Here is a 13,139-nt window from a genome sequence, read left to right on the forward strand (position 1 = left end):
AGGGGTGGGCGATATGGAGAAAATCAAATATCACGATATTTTTAACCAAATGCCTATTGGTACTTTTACAAAAATACTTGTATAGTGAGAGTAATGTAAAGATGAAGTAAAAGGCAAATAAAAGAATAGCTAAAACAATCTGGTGTGTTCAGAAAATAACACCACTATCCATCCATCCATCCATCCATCCATCCATCCATCCATTTTCGTAACAGTTTATCCTTGAGGGCTGCGGGGGGACTTATCCCAGCTGACATTGGGCGAGAGGCAGGGTACACCCTGGACAGGTCACCAGACTATCGCAGGGCTGACACATAGAGACAGACAACCATTCACACTCACATTCACACCTACAGGCAATTTAGAGTCACCAATTAACCTGTATGTCTTTGGACTGTGGGAGGAAGCCGGAGTGCCCGGAGAAACGCTGACACGGGGAGAACATGGGGCGACAGTGTTAACCACTACACCACTGTGCTGCCCATTGCAAGGAAACATTCGCGGACTGTTTCATATGAGCAGTTTTTGGAGGCCTAAAGATGTGCAAGTCTAGTATTTAACAAGAAACAAAAAGTCTACAGTCATGTATTTGAGCTAAATGCAGAGGCAAGCATGCTAACATGTCCACAATGACTATGCTAACATGCTAATGCTGAACAAAAATAATTTTTACCATGTTCACCATCGTAGTTAACATGTTAGCAGGCTAACATTGGCTAATTAGCACATCAGTGTGTTACAGTGTGTTACACTGTCTGAGAAACATGAATGTTCCAAAATGGTGGACTCATCAACAGACAACCAGACTGAAGATCAGGAAAGTCCAAAAGAAAAAAAAGGGCAAACGTTACTTGACCATTGTATATTGATTAGATTAACTTTACCAAAATATCAGCAGCGTGATGTCTTAAGAAACAACTGGACACTTGAAAGATGGATTTCTTGAAAAAGATGTTGTAATGTTTCAACAACAAACATACTTTTGTGATACAGAATTCTGTTTATCACCTCACGACCCCTTACAAATATCTTGTGATCCCTTGGGTGGAGAAATCTACAGAATTATAGCAGCTCTGAATAAACAACATTGTTCCCCCTCATCCCTCTGAACTAGCCTAACTGAGACACGATCATTAGGGGCTTACCTTGGCATTTTGCAGGGCGGTCTGGTAGCTGGATGGTTTGTAGTACAGCCGTTGGGACGGGTCGGTGTGGATGTCTCCTAGAAACAGCTCCTCCACCAGGTGATCCAGGTTATGATGCAGGTACTGCTTCTCCACCCTCAGCAGCTGCAGCTCGTGCATGGCAAAATTAAGCTCCCTGGAGCAGTTGTAGCCACCCTCCTCGCTCCACAGCTCGTAGAGCACACTGGGCTCCCAGGGGCCCTTCACGGCCCCTCTGCAGCTGCGGTTGAGCCTCTGGCTGAGCTCCTTGGCCACGGTGGCTGTGTGACAAACCATCTGGACGCGGTGGAGGTGGTACTCCGCCTCTGTGCCGCCGCGGATGATCCAGGAGGCCTGGCGTAGGCGCAGACGACCCCGGATGACCAGAGTGTAGGTGGGTTTGGTGCAGTGGTTGTCCTCGTAGTAGAACTGGTGAGCCTGGAAGGTGTTGTTGGGGTAGAAACTGTAGGAGCGCGTCAGGAACTCTGGGCCAGGTCTCACCTCACAGCTGCAACAGAAAACAGAGGTCTCAGATAAACACTAGGCAAGTTTGCATCCAGAAAATGTTAATAAAAAGAGGAGCTTAGTGTTTTAGTTTGCAGCAAGACCTTCCTTTATTTTTTGTTCCCTTAGCATAGCCTTAGTCTGCAAAATATATCGGAGTCAAGCTGCTTTTTAAAAGACCTTCTGACTTCACAAGTGCATGCTCTTCCACAGCATGTTTGCTATTCTTTTGTGTAAAATACTGTTAAAACTGAAAATAAGGTCTATGAGAAATTTAAATTTGGCATGAAATTGTAAACTGAATTATAATGAAGAGAACAAGAGGAATTACTCTGCGCTGCCTTAGACCAAATCTTATTTACCATGGTTTTGTTTCTACCCTCTAAGCAGCCACAGGTTTTGGTTTATTCCAGTATAGTAAGTAGATCAGTTTGCAGAGACTTGGAAACTTGCTTGAGATCACTGTAATCCATTACAGTAAACTTTTAAATCCCCACTTTTTGTAGGTGGGGTTAAAGAAAAATCATGTTTGTGCGTGTTTGTGTGCAAACTTTGTGTTGCATTCATGGAAAGTACTAACCTGTGCCTTGTGAGAGTAGGTTTACACTGGCCAGATACATTCTTCATTGTTTCAGGGAACAGTGTATTTTAAGTACCCTAAAAATACAGTATATATATGTTGTAATTATTTCTGTGTGACGGCAGCCAGAAGAATGATTTAGAAATTATTTTGTAGTTTTTGCCTAGAAATGTTATTTTATTGTCTTAGATGATTATGGGTTAACTTTGGTTTGTCACCCTGTTTTAAAGCAAGAGGTAGAATCTTCTGAAGGGGAGTTCAGTGTTGGAGCTGAAGTTGGTTTGGTTCAGGTGCAGACCTGGGGCACGTTCAATCTTAAAACGGTTTCCAGGTTGAATGACATGTTTCCTCGAAACAATGTGCAATGGGCTTTGAGGTATGCTTTCTCTGGTTTGGTGGGAGGTGTTACCCAAGCAACCAGCAGCAACTTGTATATAAACCTGATTCTGGTAGATCATACATTTTTTGTTTTTATTTAACACCTGCTTTAGCAATGTAAATGTTTGTTTTCAATGCCAATAAAGGCCCTTCTAATTAAAATGAACTAAACACAGCAGTTTTAAAAAGGCAGTGCACCTATGGAAAACAACAGGGTGCCCAGCACACCACCCTTTCTGTTTAAATAAAGGTTTTGCTACATTTTGCCCTGCTGGAAGTTTGCCATTCGCTGCCCAATGGCCATGAGCCTAACTTTTCTTTTGTTGACTTCTGGATCTTATGTTCTTTGGGAAAAGCTTTTGTTTATTTGTGTATTCACAGCCTCACCAAAACCAGCCTGAACTGCTTATTGGTTCTATAAAAACTTTAAATAAAAATGACACTGGGTAAAGATTATTCTGGCCTCCATGTGTTTTCCTTCCACCACCCGGTCAGTCCTCAGACAGTCAAGATTGATGATTTGGTGGATGCATTTCTTTAACAGGCGATGGATTTTTTTAAATGCAAGCCAAAAAGCCAACAAAAAAAGTGTTCAGATGTTTAGCAGATGACCATGAAGTACCACAAATGCACCAACAAAGCACTTTCAAAAACAGTCCCTGCTCACAAAAGGATGATGAAGAGGAAAGAGAGAGCTGTAAGTTTATTTTCTTCTGTGTCATTACCACTGCATGGTTCAGCTCAACTCGACTCTGCTTGACTTACTTTTGGTACCAGAACTTTTCTCAATTTTGTTTTCCACTGCAGATAGTACCCCGTCAATGAAGGTGGGATTCTCAGTTGATCGTCATAGAAACTGCCGTGACATCGTCTTCAGTGTGTCACAATGCGTGTTTCTCTATTCAACACTCGCTGGAACTTTTCATCTGCAATCAAACAGGATAATGTCTGCACTTTGTCAACTGACCACGGTGTGGTTTTGTGGGATGCCATTTAAAAAAAATCTAGCTCAAGTGAATAAAAAAAAATGCAGCTGCTAATGACAGTAGCTTGGCTATTCAAAAATGGCGGGTTTGTGCAGGATGTCCCTTGTCGGGCTAGCGACGATTCTCTTCGAGCAATCAGCGGTCTGAAGGGTTTAAACTCCCAACTTCAAAGTATTGGCTCAGCTCGCTTGGAACATCAACCAAAGTGGTACCAAAAGACGAACGTTTGCAAGCAAGCAGAGTTGAGTCTTGCCTGTACCATGACGTGGAAATAAGGCTTTACTGTTGCTTGAAAAGTATGAACACTCTAAAACCTCACAGCATATTCTTAAAATTCTTAAACATATAGGGGCTAGCTGCATTGGATTTCGTTTGCCAAACTTCCTGCCTTCCTGCATAAAAGATGCACAGAAAACAGAAGTCCATGGTTGTTTACCTGGTGGACACCCAGTGACCCTCGACATTGGGAGGCATCTGCACAGTGATTCGGGCTCCATTGTGAAGGTGCTTCAGCATGTGTTGGCACTGGGAGTCTTTAAGCGACCGGCCAAAGGTCTTCTCGAGAGAGAGACGGCTGGACCGTCCGTCTGAGTAGTGAAGAGAGGAACCACCTTCGGCCCAGCCTATGGAAACAATAAGGACACAATTCAGGTGAGATTTTACCTTTATTCATTTACTTGGTCTTCTTTTAGGCATGAGAGAAATGATTTTATTGTTAAAACATCAAATTTGGAGGATATTAGTCTCTTTATTTCTTTATTTTCAAGTATCAATGTAGTGTTATGAATTATACTGAAATCCTGAATACATACATGATAAAAATTGAGGTTTAAATGTTGAATAAACCACTTAAGAATGAGTTTAGTTTGGCAGATCCTTTTTCTTTTAGTCCTTTACACCCTAATAAATGACACAACTGCTTTTAAGGCAGCTGATAAAGTCAAAAACACTTGGAGAAAGACGTTGTCTTGTTGGTTTCTCTCTCATGTTTTCACTCTGCTTATTCAATCACTCAGGCCTCTTTGAAGTGTTTAGAGGGTTTTATGTAGCCATTTTAACTAATGTCATCACCCGGGGATTACAGGGCTTTATCAGAGACCTGCAACACCTGTCATGAGTGAAGTCTTTATGGGTTAATATTGGCTGAACATGTGATGAAAAGGCAAAACTTCAATGTCCAAGCTGAAGAAGTGATGGGTGGCTTCCACAGCAGACTTGAACAAATACTAAAACCAACTCTGAAATCAAGCTACAAACAAAGTTGAAAAGGATAAGAGCAGCACTCAAGTTTGAAAGCTCAGAGTTCCCACCCTGTCCGCGTACCCTCGAAGCAGCACGTGAAATAACAATACCTTCAACAATAGGCTGAGCTTAAGGGGATAAAATATCGGAAATGAAAGCATTTTCAAAGCCTGCAGCCAAAGAAAAGCCACGAAGCTCACATTCCAGCGAGGATTTATTCCATGTAATACTCTAATATCACCAAAATCTACCTTGAAATATGAAGACTTTGCCTTAAATTCTTTCAGTTTGGACCCGACTTTCCTGGCAATATCATTTAACGCCTTGGAATGCTGCTGTGGTTGCCTCTGTGCTTTTAATTTGAGACTAATAACACCAAGGGAGGAACAAAAAAAACATCTGATTAGAAGACGCTGAAAGCTCTATGAAGAACAAAGCTTCATCCAGTTGTTTGACACCCAGCGAGGCCGCTCTTATGTGTGTTAGCCGAGGCTTGTGTGTAAATCACCACATCACAGCGCTGCTCAGTGGAAACACTGGACAGTTGGGAGACTTGATCCCCAGACTCAGCTGGTGGCATTAGTAACGCTGCTGGCAGGAGCTGTGTTAAAAATCAAAGAATAGGCTTCACAGTTTGCTCTGTGTGTGTGTGTGTGTGTGTGTGTGTGTGTGTGTGTGTGCGTGTGTGTGTGTGTGTGTGTGCGTGTATGTGTGTGTGTGTGTGTGTGTGTGTGTGTGTGTGTGTGAAGCCTTTTTTTTTTGCACCTGCAGTAAGCCTGGACACCGAGTGGCTGCGAACAGCTTGTTTTCACAATGAGGAGAGCAGAAACTAGCACTAAGTGTTTGTGTGTGTGACTTTAAAAGGAAACTGGTGAGATGTTTAATGCAAACACACTTTTAACCTCACTGAGGTTTCCGCGCCTCGGATTTATAGCAGGTGAACTTCAGGGTAGGAAACACTCACACAACATATTTTCTAGCTCAGAACACCAGTATATCCCTGCATACATGCACAGATGCACAGAAAACACACAACTGTATTTCTTCAATGGAAAGTATTGACGGTACAAAGACACTTTCAGCTATAGAGCTGTATCTCTAACTCACGTATACTTGTTTATGCTTTTAAGAACTGAAATGATGAGTTGATTTATGAAATTAGTCTTTCAACAGAAAATAAATCAGCCAAAAAGTGATAATTTATTAATATAGTAAAGTAAAAAATACAAAGAATTGAGCCTCTCTAATGTGCATATTTGCTGTTTTTTTGTCATCTTCTATGACAGCATATAAAACAATTTGAAGACATCACCTTGTGTGCCCCATCACTTTTTACTATTTTCTGATATTTTATGGCCTAAATAATTAGTCGCTTAAAGGGATAGTGCACCCAAAAATGAAAATTCAGCCATTATCTACTCACCCATATGCCGAGGGAGGCTCAGGTGAAGTTTTAGAGTCCTCACAACACTTGCGGAGATCCAAGGGGAGAGGGGGTAGCAACACAACTCCACCTAATGCAGGCTTACGGCCTGTAGCTCTAACTGCCTCTCTGTGCACCTCACTCACGTGTGCGCGCTTGTGCGTGAGACCAGCGAAAGCTACAATGAGGCTAAAAACAGAGTTCAAATGATGTTTTTCCAAACAACTTTTTATGTCGGGGCTTCAGTATACTTGGATCACTACGGACGAGCAGTATGGAGATATTTTGTGGTTTCAATTATGTGTTTTTGGACGTTTGAATCTGGGGCGCCATAAGCCTCCATTAGATGGAGTTGCGTGGCTACTCTCCCCTGGGAACTCCCCAAATGTTGTGAGGACTCTAAAACTTCACCTGAGCCTCCATCGGCATATGGGTGAGTAGATAATGGCTGAATTTTCATTTTTGGGTGCGCTATCCCTTTAACTAAGCTAATACTTGGGTTGATTTATAATGAAAATAATTGTTATTTAAAGCCCTTTCAATTAACAACCAATGCCATCTGAGCAGCAATTAACTATGTTAAGCAATTCATTGAAGCTTCAGCTGGTGGGCTGGTACCTGGATTGCTCAGTTTTTCATCTGTAAAAAAAGAGTTTTCCTTTCCTTTGACTAACGTTTCAAAATAATTGATAACAATTAATGCATAATGAAAAATGCTGGATAATTATTTCATAATTTATGAGAATTTGGGGGTAAGGATTACCATTGATTACCAAAAGTTTGATTGCTTGTTATGGAGACAGCTCATTGGTAGTAAGTAGTCTTTTGTTAAAAGGCATCAACTACATTACAGTTGTTCAAAGATGAGCTGTGGTTGAAAATGCTGGGAAGAACTAGTAAGTGGGTTTGATATATACTGTATATTTACAAATTGTTACTCTCTGAGCAAACAATCTCACCATAATGTCTATTTAATGGATTATTTATCTTCATAAAGAGCCTATTTTAAATCCCATCAGCCTTACACACAACACCAAAAACTGAATATAGTCAATAAAAAAGGGCAAATCTGATTATTTTATAAAATGATGATGATGATTTTTGACAGAGGATTCCCAGCAACCCAGCAGGGCTGACAAAATCTACTCAGCTCTGCAAGAATTTATGTAAATGTTGTAAACACAGAAAGATGCTGATCATAGGATGGTGAATCCTCTGCTTACATTCTGCTGCGCTTTCTAGGGATTCTGGGTAATGTATGCCCTCCCCAACGGAGATACTGAATTAATGTATTGCTCCAGTATCCACAATATCTTAGTTTCCTTCCCAGCTTCCAAACAAATTGGGGACCTCACTTTTTCCTCAGTTAAAAACACATGTAATGTTAAAAAAGGAGAGCTGATTTATACTCTGATCTGTGAATAACTTGCATCAAATAAAAAGAACATCTAGTATGGATCTTATTTAGCTGTTTTTGGTAACAGATGTTGGAAACAAACTGTTAATGTTTCTGTATCTGATGTTAAACTCTGTGATTTGATGTTAAACTATGCAGCAGCAACAAACCTGATCCAGAGTCAGCTCGTCAGACTTGTTTAAGGTTTATTTGTGGCTTTGTGAAAATATCATAATTATAATGAAGCACACGCTTTTTTGGAGTAATTCTAAACACAGTTACAAATCTTTTTTACAAAGAGTTTTATTACATCAAAAATGAGAGCTCACAATGGAAAACAGGCTTATGGGGAAACAAATGAGGAAATGATTAAAAAGAGGTTATGTGTGTAGCCTGTTTGTAAAATTACTTTTTAAGAGGAAGCGTCATACAACTCTTTCTATTCTTATTTAACGAGTGTTGAATGTGTGAGTGGTGGGAGTTTCTTCCAATAGCTGTCTTGAATAAAAAAAAATTTTAAAAAAAAGCTTTCCCCACATTAAGGCAAATAATCAGACCGACTGGACTCAAACCCTCTTTGGTCCCTCGCTGCTGCTGCTTTCCCAAACTGCTGCTCTCTATCTAAATCAAAGCGCCCACAAAACTCCCAGAGCCCCAAACCACAGAGAACATTTCCAGTTGGCCTGAGCCCACCAGTGAGGTAACAGCACTGGGACCCCTGACAAGCAGAGAGACTCCACATCGTTTATGGGAAGAAAAAAGTCCAGAAGTGCCAGAGCAGAGACCAGACAAAGGACTGTTCTTTGTGTTATCTTAGCATTTGGCAGCGACCATGACGAAGTTGAAGGGAATGGAGGAAATAACACAACATTTAGGGATTTTGACTTTAAAGTCACAAAGTACAGTGGTACAATTTTAAAGAAATAGTGGTGCTTGAGCATTTTTTATTTTGGAAATGGGAAATATTGTACTTTCTGTTATCCAACACACATTTATCTGACAACTCTAGGTACAAGTCTCTTTATGCAGATTAGAAATGTACATTTAGCTCTAAGTGAAGTCATAAAATGTTGTTTCTGTTAGTAACAAGGGTCTACAGCCATGCTAGTGGCTAAATGCTAACATCAGCATACTAACATGCAACAATATAAATCTCAGAGGACAGTCAGGAGTGTGAGGAACAATCTTTTAGTTTGGCCCATGTCCAATCCACTAATATGGAGGGGGCGGGTTTATGACCTGCACTGCAGCCGGCCACAGGGGGGCGATTGAGATGTTTTGGCTCCATGTTTGGGGAGCTGTCATGTCGTTCATCTTTATTATACAGTCTGTGGGCTATAGTATTTGTGGCATGTTAATGCTAAATGATGCTAACGTCAGCTAGCCTGGTAAAAGCATCCTGATGACATGAGCTCAACATTCTGTTTCGTTCTCTGTCTCTAGCTCTAGCTCTGCCGCCTCCCAAAAACACTTTCCAGAAATTAAAATCCAATCAGGGCCAATCAGGGATCCCCACCACAACTGACAATGTAAGCAGCCAATCAGGGACTGTGTTGTAGTTGATGAGGTAAAATGCAGGCTGCAGCTTGCAGAACAGTAATGGCCTTTCCCGCTCCCTCGTAGAGTAAACACAGCACTAAGTGAACTTATTGCAGAAAGTGTCAATGATCACACTTAAACAAGAACAAGAGTGTGATTGTTGAGCTCAGGTCATCAGGATGTTCCAAAGATTAGAAAAAATTTTTGATCCGATGATGATTTCATCCCGAGGGGGATATTAATGTCATGGCAATTTATTCAACTGTTAGAAGACAGTTTATTAAAAGTAAAAAATGCCAACCTCATGGTGGTGCTAGAGGAATCTCATTTGGTAACCACGAATGGCTCTACAAAATGTCATGTCATGTCATTACTAAAAGCCAAAAATGTCAACGTCATGGTGGCACAAGAGGTAAAGTTGTATCACCAAAGTCAGTTGATTCATCCTCTGGGGATCATGAATGTCTTCACAGAATTTCATTGCAATCCATCAAACATCCAAACATCCATCCATCCATCCATCCATCCATCTAAAAATCATATTAACCTTCAAAAAACTCTGAGAAAATAATTCTTGTTTACGTTTCATGACACAAGTAACATTCCACATTAACTAAAATGCAGTGTACACTAACAGGGCCCATTCAGTCTCATCTCAAAGTGCATTTAGTAGCTTTTCTGGAGCTATAGAGTGGTCAGAAAAAAATGGGAATTTGAGCTTCAATTCCGTGACAAACTCAAGCTGTTGATGAAGATCATGTGACACGACTGAAGGTCCAAGAGCAGCTACTAAATGGACCTGGAGGTGAGATCATTTTGTCAAAGGTTCATTCTTCACTATCAGCACTTGTCCTGCAGGACTGAAGAATATTCTCCTGGCGCTGTGCTGCTATTCTCAAAACGATTTTGACGTCTTCCTTCCCGACTGAATGAATCACCACTGAGACACTGCGGAGACAGAAGTGGGACACGCTGGGCTGCCTGACGATTAGCATCATTTGTATCCCCTCCATCTGTCTTTCCTCTGTCTTCCCCCTGTTGGTTTATTTGAACTTGTGACCACATTTTCTTTGTGCTGCTGCAGTTTGTCTCCGTTTGTCAAACTTATCTTGACATGATTTCTAGGAATCTTTCTTGTTCCTTTGATATGATGTTATTTTGCTTATTTCCATGCTGATGCCTCTGCAATTAAACCTGCAGCACTTACTACTTGGAGTTATGTTAGTTGTCTCGTGTTGCTTTGAAAACTCAAACATCACAGTATTGATCACACTGAAACATGATGGTAAGTGTCGCTCAGCCTAACAAGACCTCAGCTGTGGCAGTGTTAGTATTAGAGCGAGACTGATGTATTAGCAGGCTGATGTCATCAGCCGATATCGCCTTAAAGTGGCAGTGTAGTATTTCTTTTGTTAAGACGCTTTTATATGCCCATTTAAAAAAATCTGACCCGCACAGTAGCAAATCCATTAACATTAAATTTTGTGTTTTGTTAGTTAAATATATGCAACAAATCAACAAAACATATGGCTGAATATACACATGATACATGGTGCATTAAACTTTTTCTTCATATAGTACATTTTCCTGTATTTGTATGTGTTAATGGACATTAAAAACATTTATTGATAATGACTAATTAACCAAATTTCCCGTGAAGCTTACTTGTTAAAATTGAATGTGATCTTAGTCAAGTTTAATTATTTAACTGTCAAATATCAGTCCTCAGTACTAGGACTGTTACGATATCAGAATTTCTAACTTTTATACAGTACCTTGAAAAATATCAATATTTAATACCGTTGAGGAAGACTGATTTTGAGGGCATACAATTTAAATTTTTTATTAAAAGATAAATATAACAAGGCTATAAGATGAAGACGACAACTTTCCCTTTCTTGTTTAGTAGCAGAGAACGTCAGACTGACTGTGGTAAACGTTAACAATGAGAGCAAGAAAGAACTACTGATCCTGGTGTATCGATGCTGCTGAAAATGAGTATTGAATCTGTTTCAAATATTCAGAATTGATATGTATGGATCAATCAATACTTTTGACAACACTACTCAGTCCATATCAGAGCTCTACCAATATCGGTTTCAGCCTCAGACATAAGATATCGGTCAAGTTCTAGTTTATACTTGTGATAACAATGATTAAATGGTGTTGTTTTTTAATTGTTGTTTATATAATTTAACATTTTGTCTACTTTATGTACTGGCAATGACTAAAATTCGAGAGCAACTTACACATATCTTCACTTTTTATCAATCTAACATCAAGATGAACATAAAAATCTGTGAGATAGGATATTAGTTGAGCAAACAGTTTGTAAAATGCTGAATATTTACTTATGTAATAAAACTTACAGGCCCCATCGAGGCCCAGCAGAAGTCTCATATGAGTAAAAAGGTGACCTACAGCTGCTGCTCCATGTTTCTTCCTGTCTTTCATAAACTTTGCTATTTGACTCTCCTAAATTCTCACCGAGGTTTTTTCTCTCTCCCCCTGTAAATTTACTGCGCACACTAATCTAGGCTGACAGTGCATTTTCATTGCCACTAGGAAAGGCTGCAATAACACACCACTTAATTGAATGTTACATTCACTTAAACACACTTAAGGATAAGTGGACTCAAAAATATCGTTTTATCTCAACCCAGTCATTTGAAGTTGCAGCCAAATATTGCCTTCCACTGTCACTGCCAGCAGATGGATTGGGTCAACTGCAGTCCCATAATCCTCTGCTGCTCAGACAGGGTTTTCATCAGGAATGGATGTTTTAAGTGGCTCTTAACTCCCCGTGCTTTCATCTGCCCTGCAGCCCTGGGGGAAGCCTTTTATTGCCTTTTAGCCTTCAAACATGTTCATCACTGTGGCATAAGGGATAACTTAGCCGGAAAATATTATTACTATTAGTCCTGTTGGACACAAACACACAGCCATGACGGTAAACAGGTGTGTAGAGGTGAAGAGGGGCATGTCAGGTTCCTATCTGGCATTTATGCTTTACAGAAGAAGTAGTTAACATTTTAAAATCCACTGCACTTTCTAAAAATGCATTAATAATATGGATGATGTCATCCTTCTTTATGGTTTGTGCAGCAGCGCTTCTATAACAGGCTGTTTACGCACTGTGTTTTGCATGCACACGTGGAGTCAAACATGTTTCCACTCAGACCTCCACACTTGCTGCACTTCGTGGATCAAAGTCAATTCATGGAAAAGTTTCTTACCCAGAAAAGCAACGAGCAGCAGTGTAGATGACGGCCCCATTCCGCTCTCTGGGGGGACTGAAACAAGCTTCACTGGTCACACTGGGGAGATCGGCTTTTCCTTTACGCAGCGTCCTTATTGATTCCGACACAAATCCTCACATTATGTATCCAAAGCGTGGAGCAAATACTCCTGAGATATCCGAGCATCATAGGAAACACACCTCCGGTTCTCTACAGAGGATAAAACCCTCCGATGCACCTGGTTCAAAACAAAGAGTCGCACATAGAAAAGGAAGGAGAGTCCAAACTTTACAACTCCGGAGGAGTTCAACGCTGTGGTTCACTGTTGAAATGGAGCAGCTCGGTTGCTTTTACGCGCGTCCTCCGTGCGCCCTGGAGGAGTGTTTGTACGTGTGTTCAGAAACTGGACTCACCCCCGCCTCCGTACAGATTTTAGGGGCGTGGAGAGTGTGGAAGTTTTCTCCCGTTAGGTGCACACTGCAAAAAGTCGCCCATGTGAACAAGGTGTGTTGGTCAGCAGCTGAACTGTTGAAATTTTTTGAGTCTTAAAATATGTTCAGATAAATTGAAATAACTTTGAATTCTCTTAGTACCTTAAATGCAAACGTGCAAAGCAAAACATCATAATATCATAGTGCCAAATCTGTATGTTTTCACATTATTTTAAATTAAGCATTACAATTAGATTT

The 13,139-nt window shown here is 40.5% G+C and overlaps 1 protein-coding gene across 1 annotated transcript in view; it reads right to left on the reverse strand.

Moving 5' to 3' along the window:
• Window positions 1–12,830, reverse strand: part of LOC117271434 (protein APCDD1) — a 29,079-nt gene extending 16,249 nt beyond the window's left edge. The window contains exons 1-3 of the mRNA XM_033649580.2: window positions 12,448–12,830; window positions 4,048–4,234; window positions 1,146–1,671 (exon numbers count right to left, since the gene is read on the reverse strand). Coding sequence (XP_033505471.2) covers window positions 1,146–1,671; window positions 4,048–4,234; window positions 12,448–12,487 — 753 coding nt within the window. The 5' untranslated portion in view covers window positions 12,488–12,830. The remainder of the gene's footprint in view (window positions 1–1,145; window positions 1,672–4,047; window positions 4,235–12,447) is intronic.
• Between the last annotated feature and the right edge of the window lie 309 nt (window positions 12,831–13,139).

This window comes from Epinephelus lanceolatus, chromosome 12, assembly GCF_041903045.1.
Source record: "Epinephelus lanceolatus isolate andai-2023 chromosome 12, ASM4190304v1, whole genome shotgun sequence".
NCBI classification, from domain to species: domain Eukaryota; kingdom Metazoa; phylum Chordata; class Actinopteri; order Perciformes; family Serranidae; genus Epinephelus; species Epinephelus lanceolatus.